Source organism: Castor canadensis, chromosome 8 (assembly GCF_047511655.1).
Source record: "Castor canadensis chromosome 8, mCasCan1.hap1v2, whole genome shotgun sequence".
In the NCBI taxonomy this organism is placed as follows: Eukaryota; Metazoa; Chordata; class Mammalia; order Rodentia; family Castoridae; genus Castor; species Castor canadensis.
Window position 1 is genome coordinate 130,750,437 of NC_133393.1, and position 19,609 is coordinate 130,770,045.

General features: G+C 41.4%; 1 protein-coding gene across 12 annotated transcripts in view; it reads left to right on the forward strand.

Moving 5' to 3' along the window:
- The first annotated feature begins 465 nt into the window (after positions 1–465).
- Positions 466–19,609, forward strand: part of Plekhg7 (pleckstrin homology and RhoGEF domain containing G7) — a 56,047-nt gene continuing 36,903 nt past the window's right edge. For 9 of the 12 annotated variants that reach the window (XR_012450944.1, XM_074084104.1, XM_074084107.1 and 6 more), the window contains exons 1-6: positions 820–1,241; positions 3,888–4,564; positions 5,696–5,718; positions 10,036–10,146; positions 12,883–13,010; positions 16,527–16,567. Coding sequence is in view for 11 of the 12 variants with exons in the window: in XM_074084104.1 (XP_073940205.1) it covers positions 3,914–4,564; positions 5,696–5,718; positions 10,036–10,146; positions 12,883–13,010; positions 16,527–16,567 (954 nt within the window). In the remaining variant the exon portion in view is untranslated. Of the gene's footprint in view, positions 652–819; positions 1,242–3,887; positions 4,565–5,695; positions 5,719–10,035; positions 10,147–12,882; positions 13,011–16,526; positions 16,568–19,609 lie in introns of those variants that run through there. The other 3 variants (XM_074084102.1, XM_074084101.1, XM_074084099.1) reach the window with 2 other exon arrangements.

The following is a 19,609-nucleotide window of genomic DNA, read 5'->3' on the forward strand; positions in this document are numbered from 1 at the left end:
GAACTCAGGACCTTGCACTTACTAAGCAGGTGTAGAAATATTTTAATGTTGCCTGGATTAAAAAATAAATCCATCTAGGAACCAAATAAGTACTCTTTGATGGTAATGATCTAATGAGAATGCTTTTCCACTTGCATTTTAATTACTTGAAAATTTATGCACACAAATTTGTTTGCTAGAACAATGATTATTTCCTCTATTTAATGCTTTTCAAGGCATCCTATTAATAAAATAGATCAACGCAAAATGTTTTAAGATGTGAAAAAAGATAGATCCTAAGGAATGATTTTCATAATAGAATCCCATAACTTCCCTGGGTGATACCTTAAGAGGAAGTAAAAAGCCACATTTGCATCATTTCTGTATTGGAGTAGCCAGTGTTCAGTAAAAACAAGTCACCTGGCTTTTTCTTAGGTGACCTTAGTTCTGAACTTGCTTCCCTTTAGGCTTTTTCATAAACAAATAACTAGAAAAGTCTCTAAGGAGGAGAAGGCCAGTTCCTCACTGCAGCTCTGTCAAGGTCGCTTGCACTCATTGGAGAAGGTCCATCGGTGCAATTGCGGAGCCTGTTGCCTGGAGCTCTCACCTCGCAGCTGGCTCTGTGGTTCTGCAGACACTGTGATAGTCAGGACCCAGCAGAACATCCCACAGGTACTAACGACATTCAGCCACTTTCTGTGTTTCCTTCTTGCACTTTCTGTTTGTTGAGTCCTGTTGCTACCAGCTTTGCTTGGTCCTGCCCAGCTGGTCTTTCTGGGTCTAATTAGAATTAGTGAACCATTAATCTATGTGCTTTAACTGCTAGTACAGTGAGATCCTCCCCCAACAGTGTGAGTGGGTGTTTGCCAGATTCTTAAGACTTAGGAGGTTAAAGGCTGGTGAGTTTTCTTTATAGTGATCTGGTCTTTTAGAGAATGCGAGAGAAGAGATGGCATGAACCGACTCCCATTACCAGCTCTAGCAGGGGTAGTGTTTTGGGAAGGCAACTAACTCCCAGGAGCCTCAGTCATCATCTCACTTAATTCCTACAACAAGCCTGTAAGGAAGGAACTTTGATGCCCTTCTTACAAATGCTACATGAAGGCTGCCAAAGGAGAAGGGGCCCGTCCTGTCACACAACTAGTTGGCAGTGAGGCTGGAAGAGAAACCAGATTCATTTACTCCAGAGACTGAGCCCTTCCCACCTCTCTGCAAACCACTGCCCAAAGCCCTGCTGTATGCGAAGTTTCCCCAGTCCTGTGGTGAGTCATGTCGACGTTACTGTTACCTTGGCCAGTAGTTATTTTTGTCTTGGTTCCAATATTTAAGACACAGGCCAATAATGACACGTAAATCATATTTCGCATAAATACCTTCTTCCAGTGGTCATACTCCTGTGTCTAGACGATGGGAAAGGATTCCCCAAAGCTATAGCCTAAGCTCTCAAAGAAGGCCAAAAGGACAGAAGGGAAACTCAAAGGCTAAAAAGTCTGATACAACTATTTTTGCAAGTGCCTGTGTAAACTGACTGAATTTCTTTAGCATTATTGCCACCTAGAATTTCCGTAGGATAATCCTCTACAGGAGAAAAACAATAGAATCCCTGGGTGTGGACAAGTGTGAAAGTACCTGTAGCTCCAGTCCTCAGGTATGCCATTGCTGGGAGAATGAGGAACTGGCCCACCATGAAGCAGATGGGGGCTCAGTTCCTAAAGCCACCTGATGTACTTGAGTTCATCAGGGGTCAGACACCCCTTTTCATTCTTCTCCAGAAATGCTGGCATCAATCTGTAATGTAGCAATCAGTCTCAAAACAAATCTTAAAACAAAACCAATTCAGTTCCACCCTCAGTAAATGTACATTCTAGCTAGTATTGTTCTTTCTTTCACCCCCTCCCACCCAAAAAAGGGAACCTCCTGTATTCTACGTCAACATGTGAAGTTCTACAACAGTCAAGTCCTTAGCTTCAAATGTTACAGCAAGCCCAGCAATAAGGGTTTCAGATTTCTTTTGTAAACAAGAATGAATTGACATTTGCTGATACCTAAGTAACTCTTTAAACAGCTCTCCAGTACCTGTTATTTTCATTTGACCTTAAACCAGGTGAGAGTCAAGAAGTAAACTGAAAGATCATGAAGTTCCCAGAACCAATATCACAATATTGTCATGACAACATCATAACATTGGGTTCCTCCTCTTTACTGATAAGGGTAAATCTAAGAGCCTATTAATTCTACAAAGTTTTTGGACTTTTATACCTGGAATAGATTGAAAGAAGCAACTAAAAGGGAGAGTCTGCCTGTCATAGACAAGTACACAAAGTATAATGAGAGGTAATGAATAAAAAGTAGGGAGTGCATCAGTGTGGGCCATTTAGTGTGGAGGCAGATAACCAGATGTAATAAAAGCCTACAGCAGTCATTGTACTCTCCATAAAACTACAACAAATGTAGTAATAATCATAGTATTTCAACACAGTACTATGAGTGATAGTCAACACCATGAGGTCAGATCATGAGGAAAAGGTTCCTTGTTTTTCAGCATTTACTAATATCAACTTGAAGAAGTGAATAATACACTGTAAAAACAGCTCCACTAGAAAGTGTTGTCAGAGCAATTAGAATTACATGGCACTAAAAACTATATTGTTAATTATCCCCAAATTTTGCCTATCCAAATATATCCACTCTCAAGGGTTCCAAATTACTGTGTTTTCTCTACAGAATTATAGACTTGCTAAAACTATTACTTGAGACGTCAGAATATGTGATCAACTGCTGATGCTCTGCCCACAAACAATCCCTGCACAGTCTAAAGCCACTTCCCACGCTGCCCACGCAAGGGAAGACGGCTACAGAGTCTGTTCCACAGCTCCACCCACCTCTGTAAATCATCAAGCATTGACTCTCATGCAACAATTGATGGGAGGGGTGAAGATTCATACTTTCCCACACGTGAATACTTTGTTCATGTGGGAACGACAAAATAAAAAAGCTGCCATAAGTCACTTCCATGTCCCCATGATCCAGCTGTAACCAGGCAGAATCAGCTTTGCTTCAGCATGAGAAGATATTCCCTGGATGCAACTCTGATTGTGAATCCTAGAAAACACCTCTTGTTGGGAGGAGAAGCGTGTCTTGTGATGTCTGGGACTTTCTTTGCAAACTTAAAAGTCATTTTTCTAAATATGTGTTTTGCCAAATAATTTACATCAATTCTCCCTCCCTCCCCAACCCTCTCCTCCCCTTTCTTCCTCTCTCTTTGAGACAAGGTCTCAAAATGTAGCCCAGGTTGCCTGGAACTTGCTGTGTATCCCGTGGACTCAAATTCATCTTTCTCCTGCCTCCGCCTTGATAGTGCTGGAATTACAGGCCTGTGCCACCGTGCCCTGCTCACAGCAATCTTTTTTGAAGCATGTCTCATATAATTTAAACCTTTAGGGAATGGGCCTGTGTTCCTTGTCTGTGCATCCCTGGAATGCACCAAAGTACATAAACACACACATACATGCACATACAAAAGCAGAATGCAAGAATTTAACGTGTATGTGATTCTCTTAACATAGAATAGCCAGAGGGTGGTTAACTATGTGACTGAATGTTAGCAAGAACATTTTGCTGGGGTTGGCCTCAAACCACAACCCTCCTGCTCTCTACCACTTGAGTAGCTGGGATTAGAGGCATGAGCCACAGTGGCCAGCACTAAAAGGAATATTAGCTAGAAGAGAGTAAATGGATTTCAGTATGCTGTTTAGATGGGAAGGCTGGGATCACGTATGTTAATTATCTTCAAAATATAAAGGGCTCTAATGAGAACCAGGGTCTACTTATCTTCTCTGAAAAATTATGTTTTCCTTTGAAATTTCGAACACCTCCTTTTCTCACCTTGGTCTCCTGATTCACTACAGATTCCAAAGACTGCTCCTCCTCACTAATGATGCAGCAACCTGCTCACAGTTTGTCTCGGAAGAAGGACAAAGAGGATACAATGCCACCCCAGCATAATCCAGAGAACAGCAACTCAGACAGTGTCTCCTGGAAGCTTCCAGCAATGGATTCCCTTAGCCTCATGGGGAAGACAGAGACACCCTGCTCAGAGGCACAGCCCAACAACTGTGGGACACCTCCTCAGCGCCCCCCACAACTATCCACAAAGGCTTGTGAGAGCCAAGGCCACCTTCTCCAGTTTGACCGACAAGCCCCTGGACGCATTTCCACCTCTCCCACTCTGAGGAGATTACGGGGGAGCGGCTGGGAGACTTCGCACTGGTTACCCCAGCAAGATGCCCTGGAAGTGCCCACCTGGGGAAGTTGGAAAGAGTCCACAGGTTGCCTTTCCAAGAGTTTCCCTGGAAGTCCAAAGGGTTCCTCCCATACTCTGTCACACTTGAGACTCTGCTCAAGGCCCCCCTCTGACCCTGAAATGGTCCTCAACGCAGCTGACTCTGTCAGGCCCGAAGTCAGGCCCACCGATGAGGATGTGTTTCCTGTGCTCAACAGTGAGGGGTCTCTTTTCCAGCCTTCTCCTTCAGGGCAAGAAGATATCACAGTGTCCAGCCCCACACCACGGTACCCTAGTCCTCAGGTAACAGAGCTCTAAGCCCTCTTCTTGTGCTTGGTGGACTGAAAAGTGAAATAGGTCTCAGGGTTGCCCACTATCCTAAAGGTCAGGGGGACAGCACAGGAAGACATTACCAAGGGGACACACTCTTTAGGAATCAATGATTCTCATCTAAAAGAGGTGCAGCATTTGGGGAAGAAGGAAAATGGATATCTTATCTAATTCACTTTCTTCTCTTTGAAGGCACTTTAAGGAAAGCTACCAATGGCTGGCAGAGTGGCTCAAGTGGTTGAGTGCCTGCCTAGCAAGGGTGAGGTATTGAATTCAATCCCCAGTACTGCCAAGAAAAAAAAGCAAAAAAGGAAACAAAACCAAAAAGCCACCAATGGTCTGTTGGGCATTATACAGCAATAGTGACACTCTTGGAATCATACACCATTGGAAGATACCCTGGAATAGCTGAGTTAAAAGAGGAGAAAGAGCTAATTCTTCACATTTCTTAGCCACCTCCCTATCCCCCCCCAAAAAAACTACAAATCCAAGCAAGCTAGCTAGAAGAGTTAATTAAGTGTCCTTCCAAAGAGTTTGCTTTGGAATTTCTTGTTAGAAATGTCTTTAAGATATTGGGGTGTCACAAGAGAGATGACACTACTCAGAAATCAATAGGTAAGGCAAAATTTTCTTCTGAGAAGGATGCACACCAGGAAGTCTGAGAGGTATGCACATCGGGCGGAATTCTGCAAGGGTTTTATCTTATGCCATTCTGTCCCTCTCCTGACCCTGGATTGGGCAGGTTTTGGGCTCACAGTCTATGTAGTTGGCTAATTAGAAAGGGAACAGGTTAGGAGGGGGCTTTGGGAACAAAAAAGTTTAAAAGTTCAGTGAAGCAATAACTGTTTGGGGTTATCAGCTCCCGAACCAGGACATCTAGTGGAATTCTTGCCCTAATCCAGCTGGAGATAACAAGTCTTTGTTCTTAATAGAAACTTTTATCATATTAAGCTGAATCCATTAAGTGAGTGTATGGGAAATGAGTTAGTAAGGCGGTTATTACTGATTAAATTCTTTGACAGAAAAGACCTGACCTAAGCTGATTCTTACATTTCAAATGTGCTTAAACAAGACTAAAACAAATATTTTTAAATTTTATTTCAGGGAGAAGAATTACATCGCTCCAGGTGTGTATGTACTTTTCTCCAGAGCGGTAACAGCTGTTAACAGTCTATTTTTACTTATTTCTGCTCTGATGGCATACTGATCAGTGCACTTTGTTTAACACCCCTCTCATGGGTGATGGGTGCAAGAGTTTTCATTTCAGGAGTTTTCTTTAAGAGCACAGCAGTTTGTCATGGCTTTGGGGGGCAGGTTATGACAGCCACATGTGTTCGTGGTTTTCATTTTGGATTATCAATGCTTTGACCTTGTGAGTTAATTAACATCCATTTAGTAATAGGTTTTGTCTAGCAAAGAAAATGGAAAGACTAGAAATATTCAGCAGGGTTTCAAAGGACAAAATTTAAAAGGAACAAGATGTCCTATTTAAATCTAGCCTGACCTTTAAAATGCCTATTATGACAGAATGTACCCTTATCTAGAAGGCAAGCAGATCATGTCAGTAAAATTTTAAACATCAGGAAGCAAATGAGGGAGATTTTGTAGGTAGGGAGACCCTCACCCCTGCCCCACCGCAAACACCATAATTCTATATTCACAGAAAGCTACCTGTCTCATCTAATTTTCAGGTCTGAATTGAGAAACATATTATATTTCTATGAGAATAAAGACTGACCTTCAGTGCTCAAAAGGAAGTAGGAAGAAAGTTAAATATACCCAAATTAGCAAGTGTGGAAACCAAATGGCAAGGAATTTGAAAGTCTGTCTTGAGGAAGAAACCAGACAAAAACATTGATGAGTCAGGTTATCTGCGGTTGCCATAAGAGGGCAGCATAACACGGAGTCAGTTAAAAGCTACTGGAGTCAAAACCCTGAGTTTGAATCCTGTCTCCACTTCTCTCTGGCAACATGAACTTCAGCAACTTTCTTAACATCACGGGGACGTCTTCACTCATGACGTGCAGATATAAATAGTATCCATCTCATAAGCCTTTTGTACTGATTTAATCATTAAATAGTAGCTAATATTTTTAGAGACACAGTCTATCCATTCATTCACTCAGTCAGCCCTTTTCTTACAAAAGTCAATGATTTATTCTTTCTAAAATATTTCAATGCCAAGTTCAATGGCCAATCACGAAAAGTTCATCTGATGTGTCTGATCACTAAGATTAATAGAATATTATTTCTTCCATAGATTTTCATTTAAAATTTGTGGTGTACTAGCACTATTGAGGCCAACCTGGTACAGAAACCCAAGACTACTGAAAGAAAGAGACAGAGAGAGAAGAAGGGAAAAGGGAGGAGGTGAAAGAGCTTCTTAGAATAGTATTGAATAGAGACTAATAAAAAGAATAGTGGTAATTACTTGAAGGGAAGACTGCAGGAGAGGGGACAAAACCCCCTGATGAGGGTGTGGTGGGTGAACCAAATGCTACTCTTCTACCAACCACAGTGCCTCTAGAATGGAAGTTCCCAAGAAACAGGAATTTTGCCTACTTGCTCACTGCTGCATCCCCAGTGTCTGGCACGATGCTCAGCCATGGTAGGAACTCAACTCATGTTCAAGGAAGGAAAAAGAAAGGAAGTAGGTAGGTTAGTTAGTTTTGGACATGCCAGGTAGGGGAAACATCTGATCACTTTTTGTTTTGTACATTTTTCTCATCCAAGTACTTGTCTCCCTCTAGCTCCTTAAACCTCTCCTATCTTTCTTACTGTTTTGTGCTTATTGCTTGAAAATACCTTGGTTTTGTAGGGATTTGAACAGTTATTGCTTCATATCATTAAGTAGTAATTTAACTCTTGTTGAAAAAAAGGCAGTCTTAGAAAGAGGGTGAAAGCTCTAGGCAGTTACCCTGCTGCTCTGAACATATGGTGTTCAAAAACTATTACTGATCAAAAGCAAGGCATGGTGGTACACACCTGTAAAAATAGCACTCGGGAGGTTGAGGCAGGAAGATGAAGAGGTCAAGGCCAGCCTGGTCTATATAGAAACTATGCATTACTGATGGAGCCTAAGAAATCACAAGTCAGGATGTTATCCACACACTACTAAGACTGCTAACGGGCATCTTTGCTCTGTGTTCCAACAGATGTAGCAGGGACCTGACTTCCAGTCTGCTCCATATTTATGAAAGTAACTACCAAATACCACGTCCTAGGCAGAGAACTATGTGGAAGGTTTTCTTCCTTTCTGCCTTCTCAATTGGCTTTCCACCAAATGGGGTATTTTAGCTGGAAGTTGAACTAGAAACTATAGTCAAATACACAAAATGATGTTTCCAGTATTCTTAAGTAGTGTAAGACTTCTAATGGAAAAAAATACATCCCACATTTAACCAAGAAAGCTATCATTCAATAATTAGTGGTAGACTTATCATTTCTCTGTTAATAACAATATTTTCAAAGATTGTTATTGATTCATAATTTGTTCTTCTTATGTAATCAACCCATCATATCAAGCAAACATTCTAACTTGTACTGTACTTCTTGCATAAGTTAAAACATTACGATTCTTAAAATAGAATGCCTACTTTTTCTAGTCACTCACTTACTGAAAAGTGCCTGCTAAAAATGTTACATTTAGTGAGCTTTTACTATATTTACTATGTTTTGTTCTGTTGTCTTTTTTGAGATAGGGTCTCTGTATGTAGTTCAGGCTGGCCTTGAACTTACTACATAGACCAGGCTGGCCTCAAACTTTCAATCTTTCTGCCTTAGCCTCTGGAGTGTTGGGATTACAGGTATGAGTACTACCATACCTAGATAAAAATAAACAGTTTCTGAGAAATAAGGCCTGATAAGCCTACCTGATATAAAACCATCAAGTAACATTTATGGCAAGGGAAAAGACAAGAGTGCATCTTATCCAAATTACAGGTCCTTGACTGAGAATTTTATTCCATGAACACATGCATGCCAGGAGCATGCTCCAGTGGCAGAGCATCTGCCCAGCAAGTGTGAGGTCCTGATCTCAAACCCCAGTAAAAAAAAGATTAAGACACACATAGCACTAAGGGGAGTTGCTACCTCCCCCATAGTTTCTGTTATTTTTTATTATATTGCCTTAAAAAAATGCCCCTGGGAATTAAAGGCCAGTAGTCCTTGGTTTAAATCAGCTGTATGTAAGGAATTTTAAAAATGTAAATAATCTATTAGTCAAATTTCTAAAGGGGGAACGCTGACTTATTTATCTTTAAACATTTCTGCTGAGTAAAGTTACAGCAATACTTCTGAGGCTTTGATCACGATTCTGCAGCATAATGGATGGAAAGGGTCTTATTCACCACACTCATTTTCCACACAGGGAAATGTTGGCCAAAGGAACTGTTATGCCAAGGACACGTGTGATGAAGGTTGCAGTTGACAATCTGGGTCCTAAATCCAGTGCCTTTGCTACTCAAGTGTATCGCCCCAGTGTTAAGTTCCTTGGCTGTTATAATGGATTACTACAAACCAGGTGTCTTAGGACAGTAAAAATGTATCCTCCCAGTTCTAGAAGCCAGAAATCTAAATCCTGTCATGTGAGCTACCTCACCCTGCAGGCTCATGGTAAGAGCTTTCCTTGCTCCTTCATTCAGGTACTCTGTGGCTAGCTATGGCTGCTTCACCTTGATCTCTACCCATTGGTCTTTACATGTCTTCTGTCTTCTGTGTCTCCTCTCTGGTTATCTCTTATGAGGGCACTTGGCGTTGGAGTAGGGTCCAGTCATCTCAAGAGCTTTAATTTAATTACATCTGCTAAGATCACTTTTACAAATAAGATCAGATTCACAGATTCCAGAATATGGTAGGATGGACATATCTTGAGGGGAGGGCACCATTCAACCCATTAACCCCCTCTTTTAATATAGTAGCCATCATCATATTCATTTTTAAAAACATTTTGTGCGTTACAATTATTGGCAATATCTTTTTCTCTTCTTTCTATTGTCAAATCCTTTTGAAGTTAGACTTGCCTATGTGGATTTTGAATCTAGGCCTTTGGGTGAGTTCTTTACCTATCTTTCTAAGCTTGTTTCCTCTGGTCTAAAATGTGAGTAGATATTTTCACTTCCTGGGGTGTTTGTGAAAATCAATATGATAAGGCATGGGAAGTGCTTGACAGAGTGTCTTGGGAGAGTCAGTGCTTAGTAAATGCCAGCTGATGTTAAATTAGAATAATATTCACCAATCTAGTGTTTATAAAACCTATGCATTTAGTGTCCACTGGGAGACACATTTCTAGCAGGCAGAAACTTTTCTGGAACCAACATGCAATAGCAGCCTCATTGTTGAGTGTTGACTCATGGGTGTAAGGCCTGCCCTGCTGTGGGGGGAATTCCTGGGATTCTCCGAATTGTTGATGTATCAACCCACGCCATGGATCTTCTGACCTGCAGTAGAGGACAGAATAAGGAGACACTCTGGTACCAGAAGGGACACAAGATTATTCCAGCAACCATGGGACTGGTCTCTTCGGATCTGACCAGCTGGGGGCAACGCAACTCAGGGTTAGTGTACATGTGGCTGTATTGGGGTTTCTGGGTGGGGATGGGGGTAAGCCAGAGAAGGGATGTCAGGCACTAAAATGCTGCCAAATCTATGTGAGGCACCCAATTACACAACCTCCTAGGTCCAGAAATTTTTCCTGAAGCAAAGAATCAGAGTAGCAAAGCATCAGACAACACAACAACAAAATGCATTTCTCAAGGACGTTTGTTTTGTTTTTCCAAACAAATGAAAGGAAACATAGCTACACTGGGCTTACACAGTGATAGTGGGTTGCTAGCCACATCTCAAATATTTATTGTTAATTTATTTCCTAGCTTAATCTGTTTATGAGGAAATCAGATGTCTAAACACTAGACGTCTCTATTCCATACACACCACTTTGTTTGGGGAAGGTGGGAATTAATTCTTAATTCATGCAACCATTACTTCCTGTGGAGAGTCAATCGAGAACTTAACACAGTGATTCTGCATGTATGGCACTTTTTTAAAGGAAGCAATCCTAATATTTACAGCAGAGAAAACAAGGCACTAATTTGGAAACCCCGCCCCCCACACACAACCTAAATTCAAAGTCATGCTAATCTCAACACAAGTATTTGCATTAATATCATTAATGATCTGAGCAACTCCAGGTGACATTGACCAGGGTCCAGGAAGTACAGTGCACTGCCAGGAATGAGTGATGCCAGGCTATGTTTCTCTGCACCAGTCTGTCTCTTCATATTGCTGGGCACAGGCAATAGCTTTTCTAGGTCTCTATGGCTACAACTGTAACTGTATTTTAATTAATTCAGCTCTCTTTTGATGAACAAAAAATTCATTTCTACAGAGATTCTGTTAGTCTCTTCCAGGGCCATTCCCACCTTCCTGGGTTGAGCATCACTAGGTTTTAACCACCAAGGCAAAAAGCCAAGGCTGTGACTCAGGCCCATGCAAATTCCCTCCATTACATATGTGCAAATTCAAATCCAAACTTGGCTTATGTCATCCCAAATGGATGCCCTATGTTAGAAGGAACCCCCAAACACAGGAGAAATAGAGGTGGGTAGCAACGGAGCAGGGGGCAGGCGAGGGATTCAAATTGTGTTTTGCTATTGTATACACATATAGTTATGTGTTTATGATCCATAATGTAAAACCAAATTCATTTGAGAGCTGTCAGTATTTTATTATACTTCATAATTTATTTATTCAATAGATTATCTGGATACCTGCTCTAGGTCAAGCTCTATGCTAACACATTAGATTCTGTGATATTTCACACTCACAGAAGTCTTTAATGAAGTTATTATAAGAGTTATAAAGCTAGGAGTAGGAGAAGAGAAAAGGTGAGAGGGAGAAAAGAGGAAGGGAGAGGTTGGGGGAGGAGAAAGAAAGAGAGAAGGGGAGGAGAGAGAGAGAGAGAGAGAGAGAGAGATGACTCTTCTGAATGGATGAGAAAGACTTTTGAAGGAAGAGTGACTGCAGTTTAGTTGAATCAGTTTGCCAGGCAGATGGCGTGGAGATGAGCAGGCAGATGGGAATTACCTCAGTCAAGGTGTAGAGGCAGGAAGTGCAGAGTAGTTTCAAGAATGAAGTGCAGCTAGCTTTTACTGGAGTACATGTTCTACAGGAGTTTGTGATGCCAAATGACAGTGATCGCTCTAAGCTTGAGCAGGCTTGATTATTGTTCCACTTACTTAACAAATATTTACTGAACCCTTATTTTAAACAGGGGCACTTAGTCCAGGAGCTAGGTGCGTAACATAACAGAGGAAATAAGGCATGAATCTATAAAATGACCTTTTAAAGTAAATCACTCTCCACGAGGAAAGACAGCATGGCAGGATTATGTCATTCATCCCTGTTCATTGGGAAGCAGAGAAAGGACAGGTAAAGCAGATTATAAAACCCCAGGGAAAGGAGATAATCAAAGAACACTGAGCCCAATTTTATTTTGATATTTCTTTTATGAACTACTTAACAAAGACATCCTACCAGACTTGAATCTTCTGGGATGAGTAGGGTCTAGGCCTGGGAGGGGAGGCAGGGGCAAACCATTCCTAGCCAAGGCACCAAAGTTGCTAAGCTCCTACTTAGTAACTGTGAAGCCCTGAGTTCAAACCCCAGTACCAACAAAAAGTGAAAAATAAAAAATGAATCAGGAAAGACTGCTTGGAGCAAACAGGCTTTTGTAGCCTGAAAACTAACTTTCTTTTATGCCTACAATATACATCTACAGAGTCTGAGGCATCCGTCATATCTTTTGTAGAAACTTGTTTGTAAGTGATTGACTAATTAGAAATTCATAAAACATCTTGTCCTACTACTCATACAACTTTAGACTGCTAAGAGCACCAGGGGCCCCCCATGGACTCTGCTCACTTCTGAGGAAGTAAGCATCACTTGCAAAGACTTCTGGGTATGAGGACTCTCTCCTTGTATCCTGAGTCAGAACAAATAGGGTGTGTTTGGGTTGACATTATTATGTGATCCCTTTTGCTTTGGATTAGTCAGGATTATAGATGGTCAGTAAGGATCCAAGAGATGACAAGCTAGTGGGTGGCAGCTACGTGTCATCACAGCTTTCCTGTGCCTAGAGCCTGGCGTGGCCTCCAAGTCCTTCCTAAGAGAGCAGGTGGCTAGCAGCAGCTACTTTCCCCTAACAGTCACTTTCCCATGACCAGAGGGGGTCTAGACGATAAACCTGCTGGCACCCTGGCTCTAAATTGTCATCTTTCATCTTTTGAGCACAGGTTCTATGAGCACCGACGGAGTTCTGTGGTGCTAAACTTGCCTGGACTTGAGGTGTTCCCTGGGGACCTTTTGGTGTCTGATGGAACTGCGGATTACCTGTATCATCCACTTCTGCTGCTGAGTCCAGGTCATGTGCATTCCGCCTACACTCATGGCATGCCTGCTATAGCTATAGGACAAATACTGTCATAAGTGAGGGGATTTTCCAAATGCTCAATAACTAGTAGAATGCCTGCATTAACCAGTTAGAACTAAAATCTCACCAGTTAGAACAGGCACTGGAACCAGCTGACTACCTGTCTTGTGTTAGGCATTCCATGGGTCTCCCCTCAAAATGTCCTCTTGTCAAATAATTTATCCATTGGGACAGGTGCACAAGAGAGGGTGACCAATTTGGATCAGACTGCTCTCACCAGACTGGTGGGAAGGTTACCTATAATCACTGGAAGGCTTATCCCTCACCCCACTCCTTGTCTTCAGCCTCACACTGGTGTCTCCCAACCAGGATAGCACTATGTGGAGCCAGAGGTTCTAGTGGCGGATGAGTGTCTGATAGAGAGACAGCCTTGAGATGGGTTTCAGCAGTGAAAGAAAAGAACAATTGTGGTGGTCAGGGGGCTTTCCTCACAGCTCCGAGGGCAGGCAAATCAAAGCATTGAGAGCTAAAAGGAGAATTAAAGATTATACACATTGGTAGTGTTTAAACTGGTTTTGTTACTATAGCTCATTTTACCAAAGCATCCTTACTTGGAAATCCATTATATTCACTACACCTGGGTAAAGTTCACTGGTTGAATTGGTAGATCCCAAAGGTTCATATCCATGGCATCCTGGCAAAATGATTTTGAAAAGCACCAAGCTCATTCTTCATTTACATATGTGGAAAGTGAAATGCAGAAAGGTGAAGCAACCTAGTGATGGTGACAGCTGGTTTGTGTTGGAGGAATGCGACTGAGGCTCCTGTTGCCTGTCCACAGTCCTTCCACCAGCCTACATCAGTCACCCACTCCATGGCAGATGGAGACTTCTGGATATGGAATTTGGAAGCCACCAGAGAATAACACACAATGAGCATTTTTATAGCTGTTCATTCTTCATAGCTCTTTTTCACACCTCCTGTCTTATGCACTATGACACAGGAGTGAACATCTGTTGTTTCCTATGATACAACTCAGATGAACAAACCAGAAGGGTGAAGTGATGTGCTTGAGGATACACCCCCCCCCCAGGAAAAAAGGGCTAGCTCTAAACCCCACATAACCCTAAAATAGGTTAGTACACCTGCCATGATGCTTTGCAAATGCTTTAAAACCATTGTCAACTAGAGCAGTGGTTTCTGATGACTGTTTTCAGACCAGAAGCTTTGGCCTTACCTGAAAACTTGTCAAAAATGTGAATTCTGGGGCATCCCACACCTTCTGAATTAGGAACTCAGGGTGCTGTCCAGCAATCTGTTTCATTAACAAGCTCTGCAGCTGAGATGATGCCAGCTGAAGTTTAAGATCCACCACACTGAGGAACAAGGTCATGGCTGCTGTGATGATTCCATATGATGCCAGCTCCATTTTATTTATTTATTTATTATTCACTTATTCACATGTGCATACATTGTTTGGGTCATTCCTCCCTCCTGTCCCCGCCCCCACCCTCTCCCCTGCACCCCCTCCCTTCCAGGCAGAACCTGTTCTGCGCTTTTCTCCAGTTCCATTGAAGAGTAGAAATAAACATTACTAAGAAAAACAAAGAGTTTTTGCTAGTTAAGATAAGGATAGCTATACAGAGAGATTCCTAGCATTGCTTTCATGTGCAAATGTGTTACAATCCAGGTTGATTCATCTCTAACTGATCTATACACTGGTTCCTGCTCCTTTTTAAAGTTGCATATCTAGCATCATAGTAGACCCCTCTCAGTAGAAGATAAGCAGCTGGGCAGCATTGACATCCTCGCCACAGTCATTTCTCTCTCTCTCTCTCTCTCTCTCTCTCTCTCTCTCTCTCTCTCTCTCTCTCTCTCTCTCTTTCCCTCCCTCCCTCTCATACTCGGGACCTTGTGCTTGCTCACTAGGCGAGCACTCTGCCACTTCAGCTATGCCCCAGTCCTTTTGCTTTTAGTTTGTTTTTCAGAAAAGGTCTCACACTGTTGCCATGGCTGGCCCAAGACCTCAGTCCTCTTACTTCACCTCCTAAATAGCTATCCAGATTCTTTATGCCCTCTTCTAATGAGTTTAGGATCCAGTCCCATGTTCCAAAGTCATGGTCTACAGCAGTGCCTCTTATGCTTTGATGTGCATACAAGTTTCCTGCAGAACTTGTTGAAATGGGGATTCTGATGCAGCAAGCATAATATTTAAGATATGATGAAAGATTATGGATTCAATAAAGACTCCTTTAAGTCTTTGGAATACTTAAAAAGTTTTCCCAAGGCTCCAAAATTATCCTCCAAGTGAGAAAAACAGAGAAGAAAAATTTGCCAAGGACTACGGACCCCAGTTATTTGCAGTTCAAAGTAGACATGATAATTTACCACCAGTCATTTGAGGCTAAGTTATGCTGGCTCTGACTTGTCCCTAAGGGAGATTCTACCTACTCTCTCTTCTGTAGAGATCAGCAATGTGGTCAGAATGAATGACAGGATAATCAGGTGGATTGATTAGATCCTGTCCAAGGTGACAGTAAAAAAAAATCCTCAAGTACATCCTTTGCAGTGAATGTTGCCCATAATTACTTCCATCTGATTGAAGCATTGGGAAGAAACTGATATACAGAGAGACAAGTCTAGAAGACATCCATTTTGTATAGTAAGTGGTCAGATCATCCTACATAAAGCTAAGAGACCATTCCTACATATATATATAGTTTTTTGAGACAGGATCTCACTATATAGCCCAGGCTGGCCTTGAACTCACAATTCTCCTGCCTTAGCCTCCTAAGGATTGGGATAACTGGCGTGCCCCAACATACCCAGTCACTCTTTTTCTAAATAGCATAAACAACATAAAAATCAAAAGGTCAGAATTTAGTCTCTTTACTTCCTGGTTATCAAAAGAATATATGATTGAATAATGATGTCCTTCTCTACTAAAAGAAACTCTTAAGGACTACTGGGATGGGGCCAATAACAACAAGCCCCAGCATAAAGATGGGTGACATGTTGATGCTCCCTATTTCATGGTATTTATTTAACAGTTGATGAAGGCTCCAAGACTCCAGTTTGGTCAGTCTACTTACTGATGTTGCATGTGAGGGGATGGTTTATGGAAGGATGGTGTCAAAACAAGGGCCAGCTCTTTCAGCCCCCTCAGTGCTGTGATTCTCTGTCTTAAATGAATTATTCACCATGTTTATTGTATTTTGTAGATTTCTCTCCATGTTATGGGGGAAGGGAAGCTAAGTAATAGCCTAGTAAGGAAATAGTATAATATCATGTTAAGGCAGCAGTAGAAAGTCAACCTTTAGTTGCAATACCACATCATTCACTCATCTACAAAAATACGAATATCCATTCCACGCATCCTCAAGAGAAGGAGAATGAAAGCAGGATAAATTCTGTTGGGCTTATTTGCAAAAAGAGCTTTCATAAAGCACTACAGTGATCTGTCACTAGTTAGGCTAATGATGTATTTTCCTTTATTTCACCCACCAGAATCCAAAAAACCAAGATGGCCTTTCTCCAAGAGAGGAGTGGTAAGTGTTATACATTGTCACTTTCGTTTTTAATTAAGCCTCCTGTAGCTAAGAAAGTAAGATATGGCTGAAGAGCCTTTTCTGCTTTATCTTTGCACAAAGGCAGATGGCACGTGAAATGTAAATGATATCACACCCATAGTATTGACTGTAGAGCATGCCAAATGGAGCCATTTTGTGCAACAAAACAGTGCTAATTGCATGGTTAATGAGTTACGCAAAAAGCAAAGCAATTCCAATATAGTGATGTTTTACAGCACTAAATTTATAACTTGATATGGCTTAGAGGCAGCTCACTCAATGAAGTAAAACTTGCACAAGTATATCCCCCAGGTGTCAGCCAGTGCCAGGTATATGGGGAACACTGAAAAATTAATGAGATTTTACAGAAACAGACTCCACAAATACACATTTATTCTAGGAATGTCAGTTGGATTGGTCCTAGTGGGTTTTTAAAATTCATTCTGGGTTCCATCAATTATTGAAGAGTAATAAGTCTAAATCAGCAATCCCTGAGTCTTTACTGCCTAGGACAAGGGTGGCCAAGGACAAGTCAAGCCTTTCCTGCTAGCCTGCTGTAGGTAGAGGGAATGAATGTTTACAATCACAACCACATGGCCTCTCTGATGAGTTTGTCACCCGTTGCTGACATCTGCAATCATAAACAAATTGATATTTTTTAAGTTCAATAGCTAAATTAAAAGCCCTCTGGGGTTCCAATCCTAGCTGCTTCATCTATGGTGCATGACCTTGACCACATAAATGAACTCCCTCAGCTCCAGGTCTTCTTCTATAAAAGACAGAAAGTAATCACAGCAGCCTCACAGGGCAGTTGTGATGAGTAAATCATATACATGTGGGGCTTCCCCCAGAGAAGCAAGCATTCACATTAATATTGGTCATAGTAGTAGTAGCAGTGTTCTCAGTTAGGGTTTAGAAAACAACTTGTTCTCACAGCCAAGTATATGGTTGACTTCAACATTATTTCTTTTTGAAAATAATAGTGTAGGAGCTCCAGTGGTGGAGTTGGTTAGCGTGCGGTACTTATATGAAAATAATAGTGTATATGGACCAGCATTTAAATACTACAAGCTGCAAATCATCAATTGGCAATGACATGGTCACTAGGGTTGTGCTTACCAGTCATTCAGGGACACACTTTGACTGTGTTCTCAGCAAGTCTGAGACAGGGCAGCCTCTCCCAAGTTCCCTCCTCATCTGAACAGAGACAGGGCAGATCACGAGTCAGGCCTGAGTTCCCAGAAGGAGGGATGTTCCCTTGCAGCTTTGCCAGTACAGGCAAGCTGTAACGGCTGTCTGGGAAACAAAGAAAGTGCTTTCAGAAAGGAAGGACTTAGTTAAGGAACGAATGCCCCTCAGGTTGTAGGGATAAAGCCATTCCTTTCCCCATAAGGAAGCAGCTCATTCCAATATGTGTGTTGGATGACTGTATATATCAAGTAGTGAGCCAGACACCTAAGACACCAAATTCTCTCCCCCATTTGCATACGGGGAGAATATGCTGAATGTTGTACACTCTAGAATGGGGGCAGTGGTGGCAACACACCAGGAAAGAATGCTCAAGTTCCTTATGTAATATGGCATAGCGTTTGCATGTAATGTAAACATATCCTTCTGTGTACTTTAAATCATCTCCACGTTACTTATAATACCTAATATTATGCATATGCTATGTAAATAGTTCTGTTTAAGAAATAATGACAGGAAAAAGTCTGTATATGTTCAGTAAAGACATACTTTTTTAAAAAATATATTTGATCTGTGTTTGGTTGGATTTGTAAATTGGAACCTGTGGATACAGAGGGCTGACTGTAGTACAACAATTTTTTTTTTTTTTGCCAAATGTTCTCAGCAACAAAGAAAAATTCATTTCTTGAAGCCCCATTCTTATGAGGACATGATACCTGATTCCCTGTAAAATCAAGGTATCTACTTTCTTCCTTCATCCTCTTAGCCTTATTTATCAAGTAATTCCTATTTTAATACCAACCAATAAAACACATTCTAAGTTGTAATGCATTTTCTCAGACGATTACAAAATTTTCCTCTTCTCACCTTAATTCTTTCCCTCTTTCCTTTCTTCCCAAACATCAATAACAATATTAGTAATAAAGCTAAGACATATATTAGTATACAAATATATAAAATGTTACCACATTAGCAGGTACTGTTGCTGTTTACATATTGCGTTAACATATATCATAGTTTAAGTAAACTCACAAATTCTCATAACAATCCAACAAGGAAGGTGATAGTATTACCTGTTTCACAATTGGAGAAATGGGGTCAGAGAGGTTGAGATCATACAGCTTACAAGAAGTAGAAGAAAAATTTGTCTTCAGCAGTCCTAGGCAGTTTGGCTCTGAGTCTAGCCCCGATTTTGCACCACTCCTCCAAATGTGGGGTCCCCATGACCAGACCTATTCATTCCTTCCTACTTTCTGGCATCACAACTCTCAAAGAGCTTGTCCTTCCTCACCCATTAAAATACCATCTTTTTGTCAGCAACTCCAAAATATACATATTCAGTCATAACCTTCAGTTTCACTCCAGTTCCATGTCACCAATGGCCACTGCAAATTCCCATTGCATTAGATCTTAGTGACTAAATTTGAGAACCCAGAATCAACCCTGAATTCTCTGAGTTCTTCACCCCTATAACCTCTTAAATACCCTTTAGGGGCTTCTCATCCCCGTCCCTAACCACATCACCACAGTAAAGCAACAGGCACTGGATGGGGCTGGGACTCTTGTAATGAAAGAGTTAATGCTGGTGTATTGTATCCTGACTTACAAGAGTGGTGTTTACAGCAGCACTATTCACAACAGCCACCCTATGGAATCAGCCTAAGTGTCCTTCAACAGATGAAAGGATAAAGAAAGTGTAGTATTTATACACACTGGGGTATTATTCAGTCATACAGAAGAATGAAATTTTGTTTTCAGGAAAATGAATGGAACCAGAGAACATCATATTATGTGGAATGAGCAAGGTTCAGAAAGACATATAGTGCATATTCT